The sequence below is a fragment of the Schistocerca gregaria genome, chromosome 9, assembly GCF_023897955.1.
Source record: "Schistocerca gregaria isolate iqSchGreg1 chromosome 9, iqSchGreg1.2, whole genome shotgun sequence".
Classification (NCBI taxonomy): Eukaryota; Metazoa; Arthropoda; class Insecta; order Orthoptera; family Acrididae; genus Schistocerca; species Schistocerca gregaria.
In genome coordinates this window covers 92,290,049-92,316,927 of record NC_064928.1, presented here as the reverse complement: position 1 = coordinate 92,316,927, position 26,879 = coordinate 92,290,049, and the positions used below count along the sequence as shown (strand labels likewise).

The window sequence follows — 26,879 nt, the reverse complement described above, 5'->3', positions numbered from 1 at the left end:
AACTTCAAGCTCGACTGAGTCGTGTTGGACTACATCGGCAAAAGCAGGATGTTTTGCTGTTGCACGACAATGCACGGCCACATGTTAGTCAAAAAACCGTGGAAGCGATCACAAAACTCGGATGGACAACACTGAAACACCCGCCTTACAGTCCTGACCTGGCTCCATGTGACTATCATCTCTTTGGGAAACTGAAAGACCCTCTTCGTGGAACAAGGTTTGAAGATGATGACTCCCTTGTGCACGCTGCCAAACAGTGGCTCCAACAGGTTGGTCCAGAATTTTACCGTGCGGGTATACAGGAGCTGGTTTCAAGATGGCGTAAGGCAGTTGAGAGGGATGGAAATTATGTGGAGAAACGGAAATATTGTTCCTCAAGGATGTATCTACACACTGGAAAACTTTCAAACATGTAGAATGAAAGATGGATTTAAAAAAAAATAGTGTGCATTTCTTTTGGAGTGACCTTCGTATTACTACCCAGAGCTTGTGAACGAGTATCTAGAAAACGGTGGTCGAATGTTCAAGTGCTACTGTAGAATGACAGTGAAACTGGACGTCCACAACTCTTGGCAGAACGTGAAATTTGGAGGCTTGCCTGCTCTGTAGAGCAGGATAGGTGGTGGTCTGGTGATCTGCACTGTGTCTCCCTAAAGAGTACCGGTACAATGCTGGTGCACGCATAAGTGTTTCACAGCACACCGTTCATCGTACGCTGTTGAACACGGGGGGTCTGCAGCAGATGGCCAGGGGAGCGTCGAGATTGGACTGTGGATCAATGGAAACGTGTCGTCTCGTCGGATGACTCACGTTTCAGCTACACTTGGTCGATGGTCGGCTCGACAAAAGCCGTTATCCACGTAAAAGGCGGTTAGAAATGAGCACCGTGCCAAGGACGAAGGCTGCAGGGAGCAGTACCATGCAATGGGAGACATCCTACTCCACTCACATGGGAACTTTTTTTTGTGGTTTTAGGGCGCAGAACTGCAGTGGTCATTAGCGCCCACACTCAATTATAAATGCACTGCGAGGCACAAGGTTAAAACAGCAACTAAAAAGGACAACACTATAAAAGGCACATTAACAAGGCACATTAAAAGGCAAGGCATTAAAAGAAAACAGCATAATCAAACGCCCTCAGGCAGGTTTGTGAAGTGGATAAAACGAAGAACGCGAGCAGCTACTCCTGGGTCATCCACTAAAATGTCATCCAGAGTACTTGGCAGACCAATATCAATGCGCAGTGTATTAAAATTCGGACTGGACGTTAAAATGTGGCGTACCGTCAGCAATTGCCCACATGTGCAGAACGGCGCCGGCGCAGCCGTCAGCAGATGGCGATGGCTGAACCGGCAGTGTCCAATCCGTAAACGGGCCAAAACGACCTCCTCTAGCCGAGAAGGGCGTGAAGAGGTCGTCCGAGCCGTGGGGAGAGGTTTCGAGGCCCGAAGCTTGTTTTCAGGAAGTGTAGACCAATCGGCATGCCACAGCAATAAAATGCGCTGACAAATGGCCCTGCTAAAATCAGATGAAGGCACACAACAAGAAGCTGTCCGAGGTTGGAGGACCACATCCTTGGCCGCGCCATCTGCAGCTTCGTTCCCACGGATACCGACACGGCCAGGAACTCACATAAAGCTAACCGGAGAACCGTCGTCCGCCAGCTGCTGAAGAGAGCGTTGGATCCGGTGCACGAAAGGGTGAACCGGATACGGATCACTGAGGCTCTGGATGGCGCTCAGGGAATCAGAGCAGAAGACATAAGCAGAATGTCGGTGGCGGCGGATGTAAAGAACAGCCTGATAGAGGGCAAATAGCTCAGTTGTGAAGACCGAACAATGGGCATGCAGCCGGTATTTGAAATTGGTGGCCCGACAATAAAAGAACACCTGACACCGTCATTGGTCTTAGAGCCATCTGTATAAATGAAGATCGTATCAATGAACTTCGAACGAAGTTAGACAAACCGCGAGCGGTCTACCGAAGCTGGGCTAACTTCCTTTGGGAGCGAGCTGAGGTCAAGGTGAACGCGAACCTGAGCCTGGAGCCGAGGTGGCGTGTGGCTCTCGCCCACTATAAATGTTGCAGGGAGTGAAAAATCAAGGTGCTGAAGGAGGCGACGAAAGCGAACTCCAGGGGGTAGCAGGGCAGATACATACAACCAGTATTGACGGCCGAGACAGTCGTCAAAAAAGAAACGATAAAGCGGGTGGTCGGGCACTGACAATAGCCGACAGGCATACCGACAAAGCAGTACATCGCGCCGGTAGCTTCACCGGCTTCAGCATAAAGACTCTCGACGGGACTAGTATAAAACGCTCCGATCGCAAGACGTAAACCCCTACGTTGTATGGAGTTGAGGCGGCGTAAGATGGACGGCCGTGCAGAGGAGTATACAAAGCTCCAGCTTTAAGCGGACGATCGACCGGTATAAGCGAAGTAGGACGGTTCGATCCGCTCCCCACGACGTACCGCTGATAACACGGAGGACATTTAGAGAACGGGTACAACGGGCAGCCAAATATGACACATGTGGAGACCAGCTAAGTTTCCTGTCAAATGTAAGACCTAAAAATCTTGTTGTCTCCAGGAATGGGAGAGCAACGGGACCGAGATGTAAGGACGGTGGGAGAAACTCTTTGTAGCGCCAGAAGTTAATACTGACCGTCTTCTCGGCAGAAAAACGGAAGCCATTGGCGACATGGGGACTGTGGTAGTAGTCGATGATACGCTGACAGCTGCGAACCACCTGAATCCCTTCATGCTTGATGTCTTCCCCAGCGGCTGCTATATTTCAACAGTATAATTCTCCATGTCTGAAAGCCAGAACCGTGCTACAGAGGTTTGAGGAGCATGATACTGTGTTCACGTTGGTGTCTTGGCTACAAAATTCGCTTGATGTGAATCCAATCGAACCCATTTGGGTCACTATCAGGCACCATCAGTGCGTACACTAATCAACGGCCCACTGTTTAAGGAAATTACGCGACTTGTGCGCGGACATTTGGTGCAGCATACGTTCACAAACCTACCAACAAAGTGACTAATCCGTGACGCACAGAATCGGTGACATATTGTCTTCCAAAGATGGAGTACTAAGTTATTAAACGGGTGGTCATCAAGTTCGGCTCGTACGTGTAGTGTGCTCTGACATTACGCATTACCACGGAGGACACGAACTATTGACAAACAGCCAAATATCATTCTTGTGAAACACAAATAGCCCTTTATTCTCACGGAGTAATGTGTGCTGTCGACAGGGGATGTCAAACTCATTCCATATTTTTAGATCTTCAGAAGGCTTTTGACACCATTCCTCACAGCCACTTCTAATCAAACTGCATACCTCTGGAGTATCGTCTCACTTATGCGATTGGATTCGTGATTTCCTGTCAGGAAGGCCACAGTAACTGACGGAAAATCATCGAGCAAAACAGAAGTGCTATCTGGCGTTCCCAAACGAAGTGTTATAGCTCTCAGCTATTCATAATCTACAGGGTGTTACAAAAAGGTATGGCCAAACTTTCAGGAAACATTCCTCACACACAAAGAAAGAAAATATGTTATGTGGACATGTGTCCGGAAACGCTTACTTTCGGTTTTAGAGCTCATTTTATTACTTCTCTTCAAATCACATTAATCATGGAATGGAAACACACAGCATCAGGACGTACCAGCGTGACTTCAAACACTTTGTTAGAGGAAATGTTCAAAATGTCCTCCGTTAGCGAGGATACATGCATCCACCCTCCGTCGCATGGAATCCCTGATGCAGCCCTGGAGAATGGCGTATTGTATCACAGTCGTCCACAATAGGAGCACATAGAGTCTCTACATTTGGTACCGGGGTTGCGTAGACAATAGCTTTCAAATCCTTCCATAAATGAAAGTCAAGAGGGTTGAGGTCAGGAGAGCGTGGAGGCCATGGAATTGGTCCGCCTCTACCAACCCATCGGTCACCGAAACTGTTGTTGAGAAGCGTACGAACACTTCGACTGAAATGCGCAGGAGCTCCATCGTGCATGAACCACATGTTGTGTCGTACTTGTAAAGGCACATGTTCTAGCAGCACACGTAGAGTATCCCGTATGAAATCATGATAACGTGATCCATTGAGCGTAGGTGGCAGAACATGGGACCCAATCAAGACATCACCAACAATGCCTGCCCAAACGTTCACAGAAAAACTGTGTCGATGACGTGATTGCACACTTGCTTGCTGATTCTCGTCAGCCCACACATGTTGATTGTGAAAATTTACAATTTGATCACGTAGGAATGTAGCCTCATCCGTAAAGAGAACATTTGCACTGAAATGAGTATTGACACATTGTTGGATGAACCATTCGAAGAAGTGTACCCGTGGAGGCCAATCAGCTGCTGATAGTGCCTGCACACGCTGTACATGGTACGGAAACAACTGGTTCTCCCGTAACACTCTCCATACAGTGACGTAGTCAACGTTACCTCGTACAGCAGAAACTTCTCTGACGCTATCATTAGAGTTATCGTCAACTGCACAAAGAATTGCCTCGTCCATTGCAGGTGACCTCGTCGTTCTAGGTCTTCCCCAGTCGCGAGTCATAGGCTGGAATGTTCCGTGCTCCCTAAGACGCCGATCCATTGCTTCGAACGTCTTCCTGTCGGGTCACCTTCGTTCTGGAAATCTGTCTCGATACAAACGTACCGCGCTGACTGCAAAACCACGTTCGTGATGAACACTAACCCGTTGATGCTACGTACTGATGTGCTTGATGCTTGTACTGTAGAGCAATGAGTCGCATGTCAACACAAGCACCGAAGTCAACATTACCTTCCTTCCATTGGGCCAACTGGCGGTGAATCGAGGAAGTACAGTACATACTGACGAAACTAAAATGAGCTCTAACATCGAAATTAAGCGTTTCTGGACACATGTCCGCATAACATCTTTTCTTTATATGTGTGTTAGGAGTGTTTCCTGAAAGTTTGGCCGTACCTTTTTGTAACGCCCTGTATGTAAATGATTTAGGAGACAGTCTTAGCAGGTTTCTTAGACTGTTTGCAGATTGTGCTGTAATTTATCGTCAGGTAAAATCACCAGAAGATGTCCGCCTCCGGTAGCTGAGTGGTTAGTGCGACGAACTGTCATACCTAACGGCCCGGGTTCGATTCCCGGCTGGGTCGGAGATTTTCTCCGCTCAGGGACTGGGTGTTGTGTTGTCCTTAACATCATCATTTCATCCCCATCGACACGCAAGGCGCCACAGTGGCGTCAACCTGAAAGACTTGCTGCAGGCGAACGATCTAACTGACGGGAGGCCCTAACCACACGGCATTTCCATTTCCATCAGAAGATTAGAACCTATTGCAAAATTATTTAAATAAGATATCTGTTTGGTGTGAAAAGTGCCAATTGACTCCAAATAATTAAACGTGCGAGGTGATCCAAATGACTGCTAAAAAGGCTTTCTTTTCCTTTTCATGTGATGTTAAACACTGATCCTCGCCAAATTGCGTGATTCTAGGTCAGCGGGATGTACTCTGCAGTTTTTGACGAGTGAGTTTCCGACTGTCAAATTATGTGACATAAATGGGCGTACATTTTGACTTCATTGACTTAGAAGCTTACGTTTTTTACATCACTTAAGGGACAGTAAGTTTTAGAATGCAAATATCAATTTCAACTCGATTCTTCTACCCTTTCCTGAGAGAAGCTAGATTTCGGTTACACGTTAAATCACACAAATTTAAAGGCTCTCAATTAAACTAAATACTTAGGGATTACAATCACGAGTAACTCAAAGTGGAACGATTGTTGTTGTTGTTGTTGTTGTTGTTGTTATTGTTGTCTTCCGTCCTGAGACTGGTTTGATGCAGCTCTCCATGCTACTCTATCCTGTACAAGCTTCTTCATCTCCCAGTACCTACTGCAACATACATCCTTCTGAATCTGCTTAGTGTATTCAAATTTTACCCTCTACACTGCCCTCATATGCTAAATTGGTGATTCCTTGATGCCTCAGAACATGTTCTACCAACCGATCCCTTCTTCTAGTCAAGTTGTGCAACAAACTTCTCTTTTCCACAATCGTATTTAGTACCTCCTCATTAGTTATATGATCTACCAATCTAATCGTCACCATTCTTCTGTTGCACCACATTTCAAAAGTTTCTATTCTCTTCTTGTCCAAACTAGTTATCGTACATGTTTCACTTCGATACATGGCTACACTCCATACAAATACTTTCAGAAACGACTTCCTGACATTTAAATCTAAACTCGATGTTAACAAATTTCTCTTCTTCAGAAACCCTTTCCGTGCCATTGCCAGTCTATATTTTATATCCTGTCTACTTCGACCATCATCAGTTATTTTTCTTCCCAAATAGCAAAACTCCTTTAGTACTTTAAGTGTATCATTTCCTAATCTAATTCCGTCAGCATCACCCGACGTAATTCGACTACATTCCATTGCCCTCGTTTTGCTTTTATCCTCCTTTCAAGACATTATCCATTCCGTTCAACTGCTCTTCCAACTCCTTTGCTGTCTCTGACAGAATTAAAATGTCATCGGCAAACCTCAAAGTTTTTATTTCTTCTCCATGGATTTTAATACCTACTCCGAATTTTTGTTTTGTTTCCTTCACTGCTTGCTCAATATACAGATTGAATGACACCAGGGAGAGGCTACAACCCTGTGGAACGATTACATACATAATTTCCGCCCCCAGTAGCTGAGTGGTCAGCGTGACAGAATGTCAGTCCTAAGGGGACAGGTTCGATTCCCGGCTGGGTCGAAGGTTTTCGCCGCTCAGACACTGGGTGTTATGTTGTCCTAATCATCATCATTTCATCCCCATCTACGCGCAAGTCGCCGAAGTGGCGTCAAATCGAAAGACTTGCACCAAGCGAGCAGTCTACCCGACGGGAGGCCCTACTCACATAACAAGGCACATATATAATGTGGTGGGGAAAGCAAACCGAAGACTGCGTTTTTGGACGGCCATGTGACACTACCGAGACACCGTGTAGCGTGCATTTCACTGACCCTATACCACAGCCATTTGTGACTTGGTGTAGTGTCAAGCGACAGAGGGCAGGGTGAAGATCTGTTGTATTTTTTTATGAAAGCTAGTGCTGGCTTGGTGCCAGTGATGGCTGTGTGTTGGTTAGGAGACCAGCTCACGGCCTGCAACGATCCTGTCTGCATGCTAGACACACTGGACCGACACCTGTAGTTACAGTCTGGAGTGCGATTTCGACTGGCAACAGGGGCACTCTCGCGGTAATCCTACGCAACCTGACTGCAACTTTGTTTGTCAATCTGGTGATTCGACTTGCTGTGCTTCTACTCGCAAACAGCATTCCGGGGGTGTTTTCCAACATACCCTGTTGTAACCCAGCTCGCTCTGCAAAGTATTGATATATCGATCACAGACGGGTCATCATTGGACGACAACTCGTGTGTCATCCAGAACCGGCATTAACTGTCCCTGTCTTACTGACCAAGTGCGACAAGCATTGAACTTCTCCCATAAACTGACATCTAGCCCATGTACAACACAACGCATAAACATTTGTATGCTCGCATTCAACATTCTCGCGGTGACACCGGTTATTAATGTACCAACGTTTCACATTTGCCATGGCTTATTTCGTGCTCACATTAACCTGTGGTATTGCAACATTAATCACCTAAATGTGTTACCGAAACAAATGTATTCCCGAAATTTCGTTACTGTATATTAATAATGAGCGTAGGCCATTGGTGGCCGAGTGACCCCTCGTGGGGCGGTGCGACAACCGCTCCACTAGTTCTTTAACGCCACTACGGCGACTTGAGAGTGAATGAGGATGAAATGATGATGAAAAACATGCAATACCCAGTCATCTTGAGGCAGAGAAAATCCCTGACCCCGCCACGAACTGAACCCGGGTGACACCGATTATTAATGTACCAGCATTTCACATTTGCCATGGCTTATTTTGTACTTACATTAACCTGTGATATTGCAACGTCAATCACCTAAATGTGTTACCGAGACAAATGGATTCCCGAAATTTCATTACTGCATATTAATAACGAGCGACTGGAATCAGTGGCTGAGAGACCCTTCGCGGGGCAGTTCGGCCGCCGCTCCACTAGTTCTTTAACGCCACTACGGCGACTTAAGAGTGAATGAGGATGAAATAATGATGAAAGACACACAACACCCAGTCATCTCGAGGCAGAGAAAATCCCCGACCCCACCGGGAATCGAACCTGGGACCCCGTGCGCGGGAAGCGAGAACACCACCGTGAGACTGCAAGCTGCGGACACTGCATATTGGTTATTATTTTTAAAGTAATTTTTTGTTGGCGCCAACTTACATAGAGAGAAATGATCATTGTAATTAAAATAAGAGAAATCAGAGATTACACGGAAAGCTTTAAGTCTTTGCCGTTGCCGCACGCTGTTCGAGGGTGGGCCGGTAGAGAGATAGCTCGAAGGAGGTTCGGTGAACCTCCTGCCAGGAACATGAATGTGGATTTCAAAGTTCACTTGTGTTAACGTGCCTCAGCATTGCCTCTGCGACATATATGGCATTGTCGCTGATGGCGCAGTGTACCTGTGTATCGGAACTTAAAAGCAATCGATATTGACTTGGCTGGACAGTTTAATAAACAGCAATTAATTGGAGGTCCCAGTGTGTTAAGTTCACCTGTGATGTACAAGCAGTATTTGGCTGTACATGGCTGACACTGGCTATTGTTTGGGTCAATCATGCAGACTATGGTGGCCTTGAAGCTTTTCCAGATGCCAATATTATTGCTTGGAAGACTTGGAGTATTGCTGAGTCTACAGGACTGTTGGCTAAACTGCCTTATGGTACATTGGTTACCAGCATGCCATTCACTTTGTCTACCAGGAAGGAGAAGAAATTAAATGCCGACGAATATCTGTTTATTTGGGCCAAAGTTGGAAATGGCAATTGTAAAATAAAGATCAACAGTGACTGTATGTTGTATTATAGACAATAAAGTTCCTAATCTCCTTTCCATATCTTTCCCTTTAAAAAAAATATAATCACATTTTACTTTCTGACACGTGTTGGTTTTTGTTTCGTGCTAGGCATCGCGTGACCTTGAACCGCACGTAATGTCTCTGACTTTGAGTATTTTATCTGTGGCACTATAGTTCTTTGACCAACGGCCGCCGCCAGGCGCACCGCCATCTCGTCACGGGCCTCAGTTTTACTAGGCCCGTGACGCTGAATAATTCCCGTTCGAGGTCACTGCTGGCTGCAGCTGCAGGCACGCGCGGCAGGAAGTTGTGGTCAGACAAGTGATAAGATGTAGATTAACGTCCACTGATAGGTGTGCGGATGTTTTTGATCAAACAGTGAAGGCGAGCACAGAAGCAGTGTGACTGAGCTGACCTGTTGTGGGCTGGAAGAAGAGCAGCCTGGAGTGGTTCATCATCTGCAGGTTGGCGACCAGGTTGTGGTGGGACAGGCAGACGCCCTTGGGCAGGCCGGTGGTGCCGCTGGAGTAGGGCAGCACTGCGAGCTGGCGGGGCTTCCCCGGCGGCGGCAGCGCCACGGGGGAGTCCCGCGACAGCAGGCGGCTCCAGTTGTGCGCGCCGGGCGCGCCGCCGTCCACCACGATGGTGCCGCGGAAGCGCGGGCCCAGCTGGTGGCGCACCTCCTCCAGGGGCACCAGCCGCGAGAACGTCGTCACCAGGCAGCGCACGCCGCTGTCCCGGAACTGCCGGCACACCTCCTCTGCAACACACCGCGCAGCGCGCGCTGCTAGGGCTGTACGGGGATTCCCACATTCTTCTGAATGTGGGCTACACAGATTAACAGTTAAAGCTGCCACAGATTTTTTTAAGTCTCTTTACTGGACGATCTTTGTAACATCGATTAATCGATATCGCTAAATATATTTAATTATTTTGTGGGAGTTGGGGAAATTACCCACTTACTATATCCAAAAATTCATCTAATGAGAAGAAGGAGTTGCCATTAAGAAATTCTTTTAATTTCCTTTTAAATGCTATATGGCTATCTGTCAGACTTTTGATGCTATTAGGTAAGCGACCAATGACTTTTGTGGCAGCATAATTTACCCCCTTCTGAGCCAAAATTAGATTGAACCTTGAGTAGTGAAGATCATCCTTTCTTAGTGAAATTGGCTTCCGTATTTTGAATTTCATAAGTGAATATATATATTGTGAAGCTACGGTGAAGAGCTCTAGCTCTTTAAATAAGTGTCTGCAAGATGATCTTGGATGAGCTCCAGCAATTATTGTGATTACACGCTTTTGTGCAATGAATACTCTTTTGCTCAATGATGTGTTACCCCATAATATGATGCCATACGAAAGCAGAGAATGAAAATAGGTGTTGTAAGCTAATTTACTCAGATGTGTATCTCCAAAATTTGCAATGACCCTAATAGCATAAGTAGCTGAACTCAAACGTTTCAGCAGATCCTCAGTGTGTTTTTTCCAGTTCAACCCATCATCAATGCATACACCTAGAAATTTTGAATATTCTACCTTAGCTACCGGTTTTTGATAGAAGTCTATATTTATTAATGGTGTCATTCCATTTACTGTGTGGAACTGCATATACTGTGTTTTTCCAAAGTTTAATGAGAGCCCATTAGCAGAGATCCACTTAATGATTTTCTGAAATACATCATTTACAATTTCACCAGTTAATTCTTGTCTGTTGGGTGTGATAGCTATACTTGTATCGTCGGCAAAAAGTACCAGCTTTGCATCTTCGTGAATTTAGAATGGCAAGTCATTAATATATATTAAGAACGGCAGAGGACCCAAGACCGAACCTTGCGGCACCCCATTCTTGATTGTTCCCCAGTTTGAGAAATCACCAGATTTTTGCATATTATGTGAACTGTTTATTTCAACTTTCTGCACTCTTCCAGTTAGGTATGATTTAAACCATTTGAACACTGTCCCATTCATACCACACTACTTGAGTTTATCTAGAAGTATTCCATGAGTTTCACAATCAAAAGCCGTTGATAAATCACAAAAAATCCCAACGGGTGACTTCCGGTTACTCAGAGCATTTAATATTTCATTAGTGAAAGTATATATAGCATTTTTCGTTGAAAAACCCTTGTGGAAACGAAACTGACATGTTGTTAAATCTTTATTTTTACTACATCGACATGAAGTGAATACAAAACAGTGTTTAACACGGTATTGTGTGGCGAGTCATATTGCCATTTTCTTGCTAGAATAAGGTCGCATTAGCTTTCGTTCTGCCTGATCAGAATAACACAACATCGCTGAACCCATAACTCCAGCTAAAAAAGAGAGGAAAATTCTTTGAGAGGCATAAGTAACGCAATACCCTTTTTTCCTGAAAGCAGGTTGGTTTATTCAGCATTTCGATACAACATACTACTCCCCACTCTTTTGGCTGAAGAAAACTATTTTTCAACATAATCTCTGATCAATGTGACAGCCTTACGCCACGTAACTGGAACAACTTGTGTGGTTTCATGGTACCACTCTACTATAGTTCAATTCTTTTATCATGGCGGCTCTCGCATGCCCGCCCCGACGCGGGAGATTGCTGCGTTGCCAGTTGCACGCATCAAGAGAAGCGGCGCCATAGCATAGTACAGTTCACAAACTTACGTTTAGGGGGGAGCGCGTAGTTTATGAAATAAAGCCGCTTTAACCCTTTCCCTGCTACAGAGACGTACTCCCCGCATTCCGCGCTGTGCGCGATTTTGTCATCACTGCACTGCTCGCCTGTGCAGACACATGGTGGTCCGACTGCTTTGACACACTTATCATTCGATTTCATAAAAACTATTTGGCCCAAAAATTTGATTTTTACCATCTTCTGGACTGATACCTTCCCCCCATAAATGACATTTTTGTTTCGATGTTCAACACAGTTGTTGTGCAGCATTAAATGTAGTAAACTATTGCACGAAATTTTGAAGAGTTTGCAGAGGTAAAAGTCCACAGCGTATACTTTCTGTATGGTCGATTTTAATTTGCCACTAGAAATTTCAAAAAATTATATTCAAACGAATAAAATTCATGAAATAAGACACTTCAATATTGTTTTTAAATAAAGAAAATATTAAGTGACGAACAAGATTTGAACTTTTTTTGTGTAACCATATCTTGGAACCTTTTGCTCAGAAGCCAAACACTTTAACCATTGCACTAACGCAGCACAGCAGTCAACAAAATTCATGGAGAACTTAAGAAACTCACGCAAAATACCGACAAACACAGTTGGTATTACTATGAATTAGTCACATTTCGTCCAAGTACAATAGGAAATAAACAATTACATTTGTTCTTTATTGTGAAAAAGCGGTTGGTGAGAATGAATTTCCTTGCTACTGACTGAATTAGGAGGCTTATGGTTTGTTTGGTTTAATTAATTAATAGAATATGAAGCATTTGGTATAAAGAATGCTTTTTCCAAACTTACCACGAAAGAAATTCTGCTGTCAAGACATTGCTTTCGTTCAGTTACTTTATTTCTGACTGAACGTTTCTAAAACCGAAGACACTCGTCCGTGCTCTGCGCTGCAGTCGAGCTCTGGCAACGTCGTTCTCTGTTCATTGGCTCACTGTGTTTTGTGACGTCAGATGCACAGAACGAACCTAAACTCGGCCGCCGTCGTAAATGACGCGCACTTTAGTCGACATCGGAGCATCAGCAACCTCCCCATCATCCATGTACTGCTTCCCATGGACTGCATCCTTCATTGGACCAGACAGATGGAAGCCGAAAGGTGCCGTATGGTGGATGAGGAAGAACAGTTCACCAAAGATTTGTGAGCTCCCCTCGGGTGCACAGACTAGCGTGAGACCTTGCATTGTCATGGAGAAGGAAAAATTAAATTCCATTCTTGTGGCGACGAACATGCTGACGCCAGAATGAAAGTTTCACTCTGCCGCAGAGTGTGCGCTGATATGAAACTTCCTGCCAGATTAAAACTGTGTGCCAGACCGAGTCTCGAACTCAGGACCTTGCCTTTTGCGGGCAAGTGCTCTACCATCTGAGCTACCCAAGCACGATTCACGACCCATCCTCACAGCTTCAAGTCTGCTAGCACCTCATCTCCTAGCTTCCAAATTTCAGAGAAGCTCTTATGCGAACCATGCAGAACTAGCGCTCCTGGAAGAAGTTTGGAAGGTAGGAGACGAGGTGCTGGCAGAATAGAAGCTGTAAGGATGGGTCGTGAATCGTGCTTGGGTAACTCAGAGGGTAGAGCACTTGCCCACGGAAGGCAAAGGTCCCGAGTTCGAGTCTCGGTCTGGTACACAGTTTGAATCTGCCAGGAAGCTTCATATCAATGTACACTCCGCTGCAGAGTGAAAATATCAATCTGGAAGCATCCTTCAGGCTGTGGATACGCCATTTCTCCGCAATATCATTTCTCCCAGGAGTGTCAGTTCTGCAGGGTTTGCAGAAGAGCTTGTGTGAAGTTTGGAAGGTGGGAGATGAGGTGCTGCCAGAATTGAAGCTGTGAGGACGGGTCGTGAGTCGTGCTTTGGTAGCTCAGGCGGTAAAGCACTTGCCCGCGAAAGGCAAAGGTCCCGAGTTCGAGTCTCGGTCCAGCATACAGTTATAATCTGCCAGGAAGTTTCATGCTGAAGCCGTTTATTCAACTTCCTGAAGGTAGCACAGTCGGCTTCAGGATTGATTGTAGCAACATGAGGGAGGACGCCAAATAGAATAATTCCTTCCCAGTGCCAGAAGACTGTCACCATGACTTTACCGACTGAGGGTGCAGCTTCAAACTTTTTCTTCGGAAGAGCGAAATGACGCCACTCCGTGGATCGCCGTTTTGTTTCTCTTTCGAACTGATCAACCCATGTTTCATTGCCTGTGCTATCAGCCTCACAACGTGCAACCAATTCCGCACAGAGGGTCCTTTGTTGGTCTTTTAGGCTTATTGCTAGGCGGCGAAGAACTCAGCGGTCACACAACCTCTGAGTATCCTAACTGGTGGACGAGGGTGTCAGCACTACCAACAGAGACGTCCAGTTGAGCAGCGGGGTGTATGAGTGTAACCCGTCGATCACGTCGAATGAGAGTGTCCGCACGTTCCAATATTGCAGAAGTCGCAGGCACGCGGGAAATCGGATTGGCTTTCTCGACGTTGTTGCGCTCATGACAGACGGACATAGTGATAGACATCCCTGGGGTTATGAAGCAGCTGAATGGGTTGAAAATAAATCAATCGCCAGGTCCGGATGGGATTCCAATTCGGTTTTACAGAGAGTACCCTACTGCATTGGTTCCTTACTTAACTTGCATTTATCGCGAATCTCTTGCCCAGCTTAAAGTCCCGAGCGACTGGAAAAAAAGCGCAGGTGTCGCCTGTATATAAGAAGAGTAGAAGGACGGATCCTCAAAATATCAGACCAATATCCGTAAAAGTGGTTTGTTGCAGGATTCTCGAACATATTCTCAGTTCGAAAATAATGAATTTCCTTGAGACAGTGAAGTAGCTTTCCATCATCAGCACGGCTTTAGAAAGCATCGCTCCTGCGAAACGCAACTCGCTCTTTTTCCACATGATGAATCATGGATGAAGGGCATCAGACGGATGCCATATTTCTTGACTTCCGGAAAGCGTTTGACTCGGTGCCCCACTGCAGACTCCTAACTAATGTAGGAGCATATGGGATTGGTTCCCAAGTATGTGAGTCGCTCGAAGACATCTTAACTAATAGAACCCAGTACGTTGTCCTCGATGGTGAGTGTTCATCGGAGGTGAAGGTATCATCTGGAGTGCCCTAGGGAAGTGTTTTCTATCTACGTAAATGATCTTTTGGGTCGGGTGGATAGCAATGTGCGGCTGTTTGCTGATGATGCTATGAAGTACGGGAAGGTGTCGTCGTTGAGTTACTGTAGGAGGATACAAGATGACTTGGACAGGATTTGTGACTGGTGTAAAGAATTGCAGCTAACTCTAAATATAGATAGATGTAAATTAATGCAGATGAATAGGAAAAAGAATCCCGTAATGTTTGAATACTCCATAAAATTCTACCAATGAACCGAAGATAACTATCCGCCTTCCCCACAACTGCCAGTACATGCTTGTCCCACTTCATATCGCTCTGCAATGTTACGCCCAAATATTTAATCGACATGACTGTGTCAAGCGCTACACTACTAATGGAGTATTCAAACATCACAGGATTCTTTTTCCTATTCATCTGCATTAATTTATATTTATCTATATTTAGATTTAGCTGCCATTCTTTACACCAATCACAAATCCTTTCCAAGTCATCTTGTATCCTCCTACAGTCACTCAACGACTACACCTTCCAGTACACCACAGCATCATCAGCAAACAGCCGCACACTGCTATCTATCCTATCCAAAAGATCATTTATGTAGATCGAAAACAACAGCGGACCTAACACACTTCCCTGGGGCACTCCGGATGATACCGTCACCTCCGATGAACACTCACCATCGAGGATAACGTACTGGGTTCTATTACTTAAGAAGTCAATGGTATTTGTGACATTTAGCAGAGCGGCAAGTAGGTGTTGTTACTTGACAGTGTGGTTGAAGTGTCTCATCAGATTTTATTCAGTAGCGACACAGTCTAACATACGCCGAAGTGACAAAAGTCATGGGCCACCTCCTCACATCGTGTGAGACATCCTTTTGCCCGGCGTACTGCTGCAGCTCGATTTGGTATGGACGCAAGAAGTCGCCGAAAGTCTTCTGCAGAAATACTGACCCACGTTGCTTCTGCAGCCGTCCATAATTGCTAAAGTATTTCCCGTCACGAACTGACCTCTCGATTATGCCCCATAAATTTCGATGGGTTTCGTGTCACGCCATACGTGTGGCCAAATAATTCGCTTGCACTATCCAGAATGTAAATACCAATTGGATCGACTGTAGCGCTGCCGGCCGGGGTGGCCTCCCGGTTCTAGGAGCTACATTCTGGAACCGCGCGAGCGCTACGGTCGCAGGTTCGAATCCTGCCTAGGACATAGATATGTGTGTGATGTCCTTAGGTTAGTTAGGTTTAAGTAGTTCTAAGTTCTAGGGGACTGATGACCTCAGAATTTAAGTCCCATAGTGCTCAGAGCCATTTGAACCAACTGTAGCGCTGTGACAGGGCACACTGTCATTCACAAAAATTCCATCGTTGTTGCATGAAGCCGAGGAGTGCTGCAAATGGTCTCTATGTAGCCGAGCATAACCATTTCCAGTCACTGATAATTTCATTTGGACCAGGGGACCCAGTTCATTCCGTTCCATATTAACACGGTTCACATCATTATGGAGCTACCACCAGCTTGCACAGACCCCTCTTGACAATGTCGGTTCCACTACTTTGTGGTGCCTGCGCCACACTCGAACCTTACCATCAGCTCTTAGGCCAGTATTACACTATCAAATTTCTTTGTCAAATGTCTTTGTCAAAAGTCTTTGTCAAAGATATTTGATTGTGTAATAGGGAACTTTGTCAAATGTCGTCCAATATTTGATCAAATCTATGGCCTCGCTGTAGATTTGATCAAACAAGTCGCTTGTCTTCTGTTCACTGCAATGTGACATGTTACCACATGGAGCGCTAGCATCGTTGCAACATTCTGTCGTCTGTAGTACAATGCCGGTAAAAACAATTAGCGTGTGCCGACAACTACAAAATTAATAGAGATGTACGAAGCTGATAAGGTGCTTTACAACGTGAGGCACCCTGAATACAAAACTAGATTAAGAAGATTGGAGACCTGACCTGACCTGACCTGACCTGACCTGACCCTCTCATATAGCAAGGAATCGGAGTGTTACAGTGAGCCTGTCTTCTGCAGATGTAGCAGTCCTTAAGTGAGTATTGTGACTTGTGATATGAAGATACACTTCACTGAGCACATACAGAAATGTATGCTCATCCATTCTTAAGTAATTGATGTTCGACTTGACGTCCTCCACTATAAGCTCATATAACAATTTTTGTTGAATGCTTTTATCGTGTCGTCGTAAAACCCACGGCTTCACCCACGTATGTTTCCTACTTTCCCACCGCTTCTCTTCCGCTTGTGCACACAGAGCAATTGCGGTATATGCAACTGCTGCGGTTAATAACAAGTTGTTGTCAGCCATCTTGAACTTTGACGAAAAATATTATGACAGTGTAATACCCCTCCTAGCGCTACGTCAAAGATCTTTGTCAAATATATTTGACGGAATATTTGATGACATTTTTTATCAGATCTTTGACAAAGAAATTTGATAATGTAACGGATACTTTCGTCCTACATTGATTTCTGACATTATTTCATACAGTGTTTCTTGTTCTGTTAGCACTGGCAACTGTACGCAGACGCCGCTTCTCTCGGTCGTAAACGGAATGTCGTCGGCCACTGCGTTGTCCGTGGTGAGAGGTAAAGCCTGAAATTTTGTATTCTCGGCACACTCTTGACTCTGTGGATCTCGGAATACTGAATTCTCTCCGAAATGAAATGTTCCATGCGTCTAGCTGCAACTATCATTCCGGGTGTAAAGTCTTAATTCACATATAGCGGACATATTCAGGTCTTACACTATTTCATGCGAATCATCTCAGTCCATATGACAGCTCCGCCAATGCACTGTCTTTTTACACCTTGTGCACGCGATAGGAGCGCCATCTGTACATCTGGAGAATGTTCTGGCCAGGGCAGCAGTCGAACATTTTCTGTATCCTCAAAGACCCGTACAGCAACATGCGGTCGTGCATTATCCTGCTGAAATGTAGGGTTTCGCAGGGATCGAATGAAGGATAGGGCCACGGGCCGTAAACATCTGAAATGTAGCGTACACTGTTCAAAGTGCCGCCAATGCGAACAAGAGGTGACCGAGATGTGTAACCAATGGCACCCCATACCATCACGCCGGGTGATCGCCAGTATGGCGATGACGAATACACGATTCCAATGTGCGTTCATCGCGATGTCCCCAAACACGATATGCGACCATCTTGATGCTGTAAACAGAACCTCGATTCATCCGAAAAAGAACGTTTTGCCATTCGTGTACCCAGGTTCGTCGTTGAGTACACCATTGCAGGCGCTCCTGTCTATGATGCAGCGTCAAGGGTAACCGCAGCCACGGTCTCCGAGCTGATAGTCCATGCTGCTGCAAAAGTCGTCGAACTGTTCGCGCAGATGGTTGTTCTCTTGCAAACGTCCCCATCTGTTGACTCAGGGATCGAGACGTGGCTGCACGATCCGTTACAGCCATGCGAATAAGATGCCTGCCATCTCGACTGCTAGTCATACAAGGCCGTTGGGATCCAGCACGGCGTTCCGTATTACCCTCCTGAACCCACCGATCCCATATTCTGCTAACAGTCGTTGGATCTCGACCAACGCGAGCACCAATGTCGCGATACGATAAACCGCAGTGATCTAGGTGTGCCGCAGGGGAATGTCGTAGGACCGTTGTTATTCACAATATTCATAAATGACCTTGTGGATGACATCGGAAGTTCACTGAGGCTTTTTGCAGATGATGCTGTGGTGTATCGAGAGGTTGTAACAATGGAATATTGTACTGAAATGGAGGAGGATTTGCAGCGAATTGACGTATGGTGCAGGGAATGGCAATTGAATCTCAATGTAGACAAGTGTAATGTGCTGCGAATACATAGAAAGATAGATCCCTTATCATTTAGCTACAATGTAGCAGGTCAGCAACTGGAAGCAGTTAATTCCATAAATTACCTGGGAGTACGCATTAGGAGTGATTTAAAATGGAATGATCATATAAAGTTGATCGTCGGTAAACCAGATGCCAGACTGAGTTTCATTGGAAGAATCCTAAGGAAATGCAATCCGAAAACAAAGGACGTAGGTTACAGTACGCTTGTTCGTCCACTGCTTGAATACTGCTCAACAGTGTGGGATCCGTACCAGATAGGGTTGATAGAAGAGATAGAGAAGGTCCAACGGAGAGCAGCGCGCTTCGTTACAGGATCATTTAGTATTACGGAGACGATAGATAAACTCTAGCGGAAGACTGCAGGAGAGACGCTCAGTAGCTCGGTATGGGCTTTTGTTGAAGTTTCGAGAACATACCTTCACTGAGGAGTCAAGCAGTATATTGCTCCCTGCTACGTATATTTCGCGAAGAGATCATGAGGATAAAATCACAGAGATTAGAGCCCACACAGAGGCATACCGACCTACCTTTCTTTCCACGAACATTACGAGACTGGAATAGAAGGGAGAACCGATAGAGGTACTCAAGGTACCCTCCGCCAGACACCGTCAGGTGGCTTGCGCAGTATGGGTGTGGACGTAGATGTAGGATATGTTCCTTTCATTGTGGCTAAGTCTATGATATTCCAAACTTTTGTTGAGCTGTGCATTTTCAAGGTCATCCTAAATCATGAGCGAATTGTGGCCTTCCCACCTCCCCCCTCCCCCCCCCCCCCCTCTCTGCAGTACTGAAGCCTGGGTCTGTGACCAAACCATGTCCCAGCATTGGAACAGTATTCTGTGGGCATTGCAGAGGGCTCACTTGGTGCATTAAGTGGTGGTTGTTGTTGTTGTTGTTGTTGTGGTCTTCAGTCCTGAGACTGGTTTGATGCAGCTCTCCATGCTACTCTATCCTGTGTAAGCCTCTTCATCTCCCAGTACCTACTGCAGCCTACATCCTTCTGAATCTGCTTAGTGTATTCATCTCTTGGTCTCCCTCTACGATTTTTACTCACCACGCTGCTCTCCAGTACCAAATTGGTGATCCCTTGATGCCTCAGAACATGTCCCACCAACCGGTCCCTTCTTCTTGTCAAGTTGTGCCACAAACTCCTCTCCAATCCTATTCAATACCTCCTCATTAGTTATGTGATCTACCCATCTAATCTTCAGCATTCGTCTGTAGCACCACATTTCGAAAGCTTCTATTCTCCTCTTGTCTAAACTATTTATCGTCCAATGTTTCACTTCCATACATGGCTACACTCCATGCAAATACTTTCAGAAACGACTTCCTGACACTTAAAACTATACTCGATGTTAACAAATTTCTCTTCTTCAGAAACGCTTTCCTTGCCATTACCAGTCTACATTTTATATCCTCTCTACTTTGACCATCATCAGTTATTTTGCTCCCCAAATAGCAAAACTCCTTTACTACTTTAAGAGTCTCATTTCGTAATCTAATTCCCTCAGCATCGCCCGACTTAATTCGACTATATTCCATTTTCCTCATTTTGCTTTTGTTGATGTTCATCTTATAACCTCCATTCAAGACACTGTCCATTCCGTTCAACTGGTCTTCGAAGTACTTTGCTATCTCTAACAGAATTACAATGTCATCGGCGAACGTCAAAGTTTTTATTTCTTCTCCATGGATTTTAACACCTACTCCGAATTTTTCTTTTGTTTCCTTTACTGCTTGCTCAATGTACAGATTGAATAACATCGGGGATAGGCTACAACTCTGTCTCACTCCCTTCCCAAACACTGCTCCCCTTTCATGTCCCTCGACTCTTAAAACATCCATCTGATTTCTGTACAAATTGTAAATAGCCTTTCGCTTCCTGTATTTTACCCCTGCTACCTTCAGAATTTGAAAGAGAGTATTCCAGTCAACATTGACAAAAGCTTTCTATAAGTCTACAAATGCTAGAAACGTAGGTTTGCCTTTCCTTAATCTATCTTCTGAGATAAGTCGTAGGGTCAGCATTGCCTCACGTGTTCCAACATTTCTAAGGATTCCAAACTGATCTTCCCCGAGGTCGGCTTCTACCGGTTTTTTTTTTCCTCTCTAAAGAATTAATGTTAGTATTTTGCTTCCGTGGCTTATTATTAAACTGACAGTTTGGTAATTTTCACATCTGTCAACAAACACTTGCTTTGTTTCGGATTGGAATTGTTATATCTGCTTGTAGTCTGATGGTATTTCGCCTGTCTTATACATCTTCCTCACTAGATGGTACAGTTTTGTCAGGCCTGTCTGTCGCACGACTGTCAGTATTTCTAATGGAAAGTTGTCTACTCCTGGGGCCTTGTTTAGGTCTTAGATCTTTCAGTGATCTGTCAAACTCTTCACGCAGTATCATCTCTCCCATTTCGTCTTGATATACATCATCTTCCATTTCCATAATTTTGTCCTGAATCATATTGCCCTTCTATAGACCCTCTATATACTCCTTCCACTTTTCTGCTTTCCCTTCTTTGCTTAGAACTGGATTTCTATCTTAGCTCTTGATATTCATACAAGTGGTTCTCTTTCCTCCAAAGGTCTCTTTAATTTTCCTGTATCCATCCCTACTCAGCCATTTTGCACTTCTTGTCGATCTCATTTTTGAGACTTTTGTATTCCTTTTTGCCTGCTTCATTTATTGCATTTTTATATCTTCTCCTTTCCTCAATTAAATTCAATATTTCTTCTGTTACCCAAGGATTTCTACTAGCCCTCATCTTTTTGCCTACTAGATCCTCTGCTGCCTTCACTACTTCATCTCTCAGAGCTACCCATTCTTCTTCTACTGTATTTCTTTCCCCTCTTCCTGTCAATTGTTCCCTTATGCTGTCCCTGAAACTCTGTACAACGTGTGGCTCTTTCAGTTTATCCAGGTCCCATCTCCTTAAATTCCCACCTTTTTGCAGGTTCTTCAGTTTTAATCTACAATTCGGATGTTGCAGTTTCAAAGTCATTCTAAATCATGAGCGAATTGTGGACTTTCCCCCCCCCTCCCCCTCCCTCCCTCTACCCACAGGACAGGAGCCTGAGTCTGTGCCCAAAACCACGTCCCAGCATAGGAACAGTATTCCGTGGGTGATCAGTGGGCTCACTTGGCACATGTAGCGGTGTGAGACAACACAGTCGCCCTTGTGGAAGTGGTGCTTAGCAGGGCCAGAGCAGCAGGGCAGGGCGCGGGGACTCACCGGCGGTGTAGGCGGGGTTGGCGAAGGTGACGACGAGCCCGGCCTCCAGCGCGCCGTGGACGGCGACCAGGAACTCGGGGCTGTTGGGCAGCACGATGCCCAGCACCTCGCCCGGCTGCATGCCCAGCTCCGACAGCAGGGCCCAGGCCAGCCGCCGGCACTGCTCGCGCACCTCCCCGTACGTCAGGCTGCGCCCCGTCTCCGCGCACGTCTGCCGACACCACAGAAAAACCTCCCGTTAACAAGCTTTTTGAAACCTCTATTGCACCGAGCGGGGTATTTCGACTACCCCAAAAGAGTTGTGTGTTTTACTGTAATATTTGTTCTCAGAATTAGTTCAAAAATGGTTCAAATGGCTCTGAGCTCTATGGGACTTAACATCTGAGGTCATCAGCCCCGTAGAACTTGGAACTACTTAAACCTAACTAACCTAAGGACATCACACACATCAATGCCCGAGGCAGGATTCCAACCTGCGACCGTAGCGTGTTCTCAGATTTCGTTATTTCCATTGAATGGGTTTATGTAGTATTGAAAAACAGTTTTTCAGGTTATTAGAAGTTTTTAATTGGGTCACAGATACAAAGTATCATTCACTAAATTCAGTACTCAACGAATAGAAAATTAGTCATCTATGTACCTCAAAACGAGGATAATGGAATGTAGTCGAATTAAGTCTGGTCATGCTGAGGGAATTAGTGTAGGAAATGAGACACTTAAAGTAGTAAAGGTGTTTTGCTATTTGGGGAGCAAAATAACTCATGACGGTCGAAGTAGAGAGGATATAAAATGTCGGCTGGCAATGGCAAGGAAAGTGTTTCTGAAGAAGAGAAATTTGTTAACTTCGAGTATAGATTTAAGTGTAAGGAAGTCGTTTCTGAAAGTATTTTTATGGAGTGTAGCCATGCATGGAAGTCAAACATGGACGATATATAATTTAGACGTGAAGAGAATAGAAGCTTTCGAAATGTCGTGCTACAGAAGAATGCTGAATATTAGATCGGTAGATGACATAACTAATGAGGAGGTATTGAATAGGATTGGGGAGGAGTTTGTGGCACAACTTGACAAGAAGAAGGGATCGGTTGGTAGGACATGTTCTGAGGCATCAAGGGATCACAAATTTAGCATTGGAGGGCAGCGTGGAGGGTAAAAGTCGTAGAGGGAGACCAAGAGATGAATACACTAAGCAGATTCAGAAGGATGTAGATTGCAGTAGGTACTGGGAGATGAAGAAACTTGCACAGGATAGAGTAGCATGGAGAGCTGCATCAAACCAGTATCTGGACTGAAGAGCACAACAACAACATGTACCTCAACAGTCACTGCAGTAAAGTAACACAAGACTTTTTTAAACTTTTCAGTCAAGTACATTTTTGCACTGCATGCGCTTCACACTAACCGTTTCTTCTCTGTGTATATTACAAACAGGTTTCTTGCACATTACACAACAGATTCTTGTTTTCCGATCTTCGTTTCTCTTGCAATCTTGACATCGTTGTGGCATCGGTAAGTTGGATCACTGGGTCTGGATCACTGCTGTAGGAACTGCAATACCACAATCTTTCAGTGCCACTTGTACATCTTTATGAAGACCATTGATATTTTTTGCTCTCTCTTCCATGTTGCCTTTGCTGAGTCCAAATTCCAGTTCAGTCGTGAAGAGTTTGGTTATTCTTCTGCCATTCAGGAAATCTTTGAGTGTACAGAATACATGCATTTCGTGATGCAATATCTATCATTTCCATGAAGATCCTTAGTGGCCACCGCCTCGTTCCTCTAACACAATTGTATTCTCATGTCATTTTGTCCCCATTACCTACAGCACCTTTGGGTTTGTTGTAGTGCAGTATGATTTCGGGTTTGTGTTCACTTTCTTCACCACTCACTTCTCTCTCATTATGCCGAGTACAGAGTAGTATTACCGCCTTTCCCTTCTTTGGAACATAGGAAACTAGGGACAAGTGATTTGTGAAACCAAACATTGAAGAGTGAACTTCTCTCTCTTTCTGTTTGGCAAGATATCCTTGGGAATCTCTTTCTTATTGCAACGAAAGGTACCAACCAATGTCGTGTTTCGTTTTAGCAATTCAGCAGCCAATGGCACACTGGTGAAAAAATTATCAGTTGTTACAGCATGACCGTTATTCAGAGATGGTTCCATCAGATCCAAAACACTCTCTCCCCTTGATTCACTCCCCCAGTATTGTCCACCATTCCTGTGTAAATTTGGATCTGTAATAAGTAAGATGTCTTCACATCAGCGCAAACCCAAATTTTAATGCCATACTTGCCAGGCTTGCTCTTCATATAAGCCCTAAGAGTGCAGTTTCCTCGGTACGTTGCTAATCGCTCATCAGTAGTCGCGTATTCATAAGGATAGAAGTTCTTGCACAAGTTAGACTGAAATTTATCGAACACTACCCTGATGACTTGTAGCTTGTCCTTGGTTTCTTCAATTCTCTGTGCTCTTGTGTCTCTGTTGTCAAATCGCAAGAATTTCAGTATAGACAAAAATCGGTTTCTTGACATGGCAGCAGAAAAGAATGGTGGTTCAAAGGCAACATTACTTCCCCACAAAACGGTAGCACTTGTGCAATGTCCATGAGTTTGACCAGCTCCTATTAGAATTGCTAATACATCGTACACTTCAGTTGCATTTATATCTCTCCATGTCGTTTTGTTTGAAGAATGAGCTGCATTCCACAAAGAAATTACTCGTTTGGCTTCCTTGTTCGTTTCTTCTACAATGATTTCCGGTGAGATAAATAATAAAAATGACTTATTGTTTTTCAATCATTCACAGAGCCAGGTGTTATGTTCAAAATGTTGCGACGTTGCCACCGCCAACCTTTTGGTTGTTCACTAGAAAATTGTAATCCACTTCTAGAAACAAACAAACCTCCAGTGTCTTCGTCTTCTTCTTCATTCTCTCCTTCTTCTTCTACTTGTTCACGTGAAAGTGTAGTGGCTTCTGATATTTCGTCATGAGCTTCATCTGATGCTATGATATGGTCTATGTCAAGAGGTTCCACATATTCATTCAGTTCGTTATTGATGTTCCATTCATTTTCATCGTCACTGACATCAGATTTGTATAGAATTTCTACGATCTCTTCGCTAGAAAGTCCTTTGCACATCCCTACTTGCAGATGAAATACTGACTCGTGTAACTTAAGGCTCAACAGTGAACGTCAAATTCAACTCAACAGTAGTAACCAGCAACAATAACAAACATTGAATCTATGGCAAAACTCAACAAAGAAGATGAATGACAGGTACATTTCCCAAAATCTTTTTCTGCAAATAAGAAAATAAGACGTTTCATACCAAGCGGGGTAGTCTCGCAACCCCACCAACAAATGACTTGAATAACGATGATAAAGCCAAAATAATTAGACAGTCGTGACTGTGAATTCAACGTCAACCATTTTGGTACAAAGTCATGAAACCACAGGCATGTGGCCCTTCACATAACATTATTATAGGGAAATAATCAACCCGGTGTTGTGAGAATACCCCGCGTGGTAATGCGAGGGTTAAACCGTGAACACTCACCAGCATGCTGCGTACTGCCCTCTCTGGAGGGTCAAAAAAGCCTACATCGTACGCTCCTGGAAATTGAAATAAGAACACCGTGAATTCACTGTCCCAGGAAGGGGAAACTTTATTGACACATTCCTGGGGTCAGATACATCACATGATCACACTGACAGAACCACAGGCACATAGACACAGGCAACAGAGCATGCACAATGTCGGCACTAGTACAGTGTATATCCTCCTTTCGCAGCAATGCAGGCTGCTATTCTCCCATGGAAACGATCGTAGAGATGCTGGATGTAGTCCTGTGGAACCGCTTGCCATGCCATTTCCACCTGGCGCCTCAGTTGGACCAGCGTTCGTGCTGGACGTGCAGACCGCGTGAGACGACGCTTCATCCAGTCTCAAACATGCTCAATGGGGGACAGATCCGGAGATCTTGCTGGCCAGGGTAGTTGACTTACACCTTGTAGAGCACGTTGGGTGGCACGGGATACATGCGGACGTGCATTGTCCTGTTGGAACAGCAAGTTCCCTTGCCGGTCTAGGAATGGTAGAACGATGGGTTCGATGACTGTTTGGATTACCGTGCACTATTCAGTGTCCCCTCGACGATCACCAGAGGTGTACGGCCTGTGTAGGAGATCGCTCCCCACACCATGATGCCGGGTGTTGGCCCTGTGTGCCTCGGTCGTATGCAGTCCTGATTGTGGCGCTCACCTGCACGGCGCCAAACACGCATACGACCATCATTGGCGACTCTCATCGCTGAAGACGACACGTCTCCATTCGTCCCTCCATTCACGTCTGTCGCGACACCACTGGAGGCGGGCTGCACGATGTTGGGGTGTGTGCGGAAGACGGCCTAACGGCGTGCGGGACCGTAGCCCAGCTTCATGGACGCGGTTGCGAATGGTCATCGCCGATACCCCAGGAGCAACAGTGTCCCTAATTTTCTGGGAAGTGGCGGTGCGGTCCCCTACGGCACTGCGTAGGATCCTACGGTCTTGGCGTGCATCCGTGCGTCGCTGCGGTCCGGTCCCAGGTCGACGGGCACGTGCACCTTCCGCCGACCACTGGCGACAACATCGATGTACTGCGGAGACCTCACGCCCCACGTGTTGAGCAATTCGGCGGTACGTCCACCCGGCCTTCCGCATGCCCACTATACGCCCTCGCTCAAAGTCCGTCAACTGCACATACGGTTCACGTCCACGCTGTCGCGGCATGCTACCAGTGTTAAAGACTGCGATGGAGCTCCGTATGCCACGGCAAACTGGCTGACACTGACGGCGGCGGTGCACAAATGTTGCGCAGCTAGCGCCATTCGACGGCCAACACCGCGGTTCCTGGTGTGTCCGCTGTGCCGTGCGTGCGATCATTGCTTGTACAGCCCTCTCGCAGTGTCCGGAGCAAGTATGGTGGGTCTGCCACAC

At 45.5% G+C, this 26,879-nt stretch overlaps 1 protein-coding gene across 1 annotated transcript in view; it reads right to left on the bottom strand.

The window, feature by feature from the left end:
• The window catches only part of LOC126292309 (probable 4-coumarate--CoA ligase 1), a 355,684-nt gene that overhangs the window by 122,667 nt on the left and 206,138 nt on the right, over positions 1-26,879 (bottom strand). Inside the window, exons 2-3 of the mRNA XM_049986241.1 lie at positions 21,901-22,111; positions 9,404-9,748 (exon numbers count right to left, since the gene is read on the bottom strand). Of these exons, the coding sequence (XP_049842198.1) occupies positions 9,404-9,748; positions 21,901-22,111 (556 nt within the window). The remainder of the gene's footprint in view (positions 1-9,403; positions 9,749-21,900; positions 22,112-26,879) is intronic.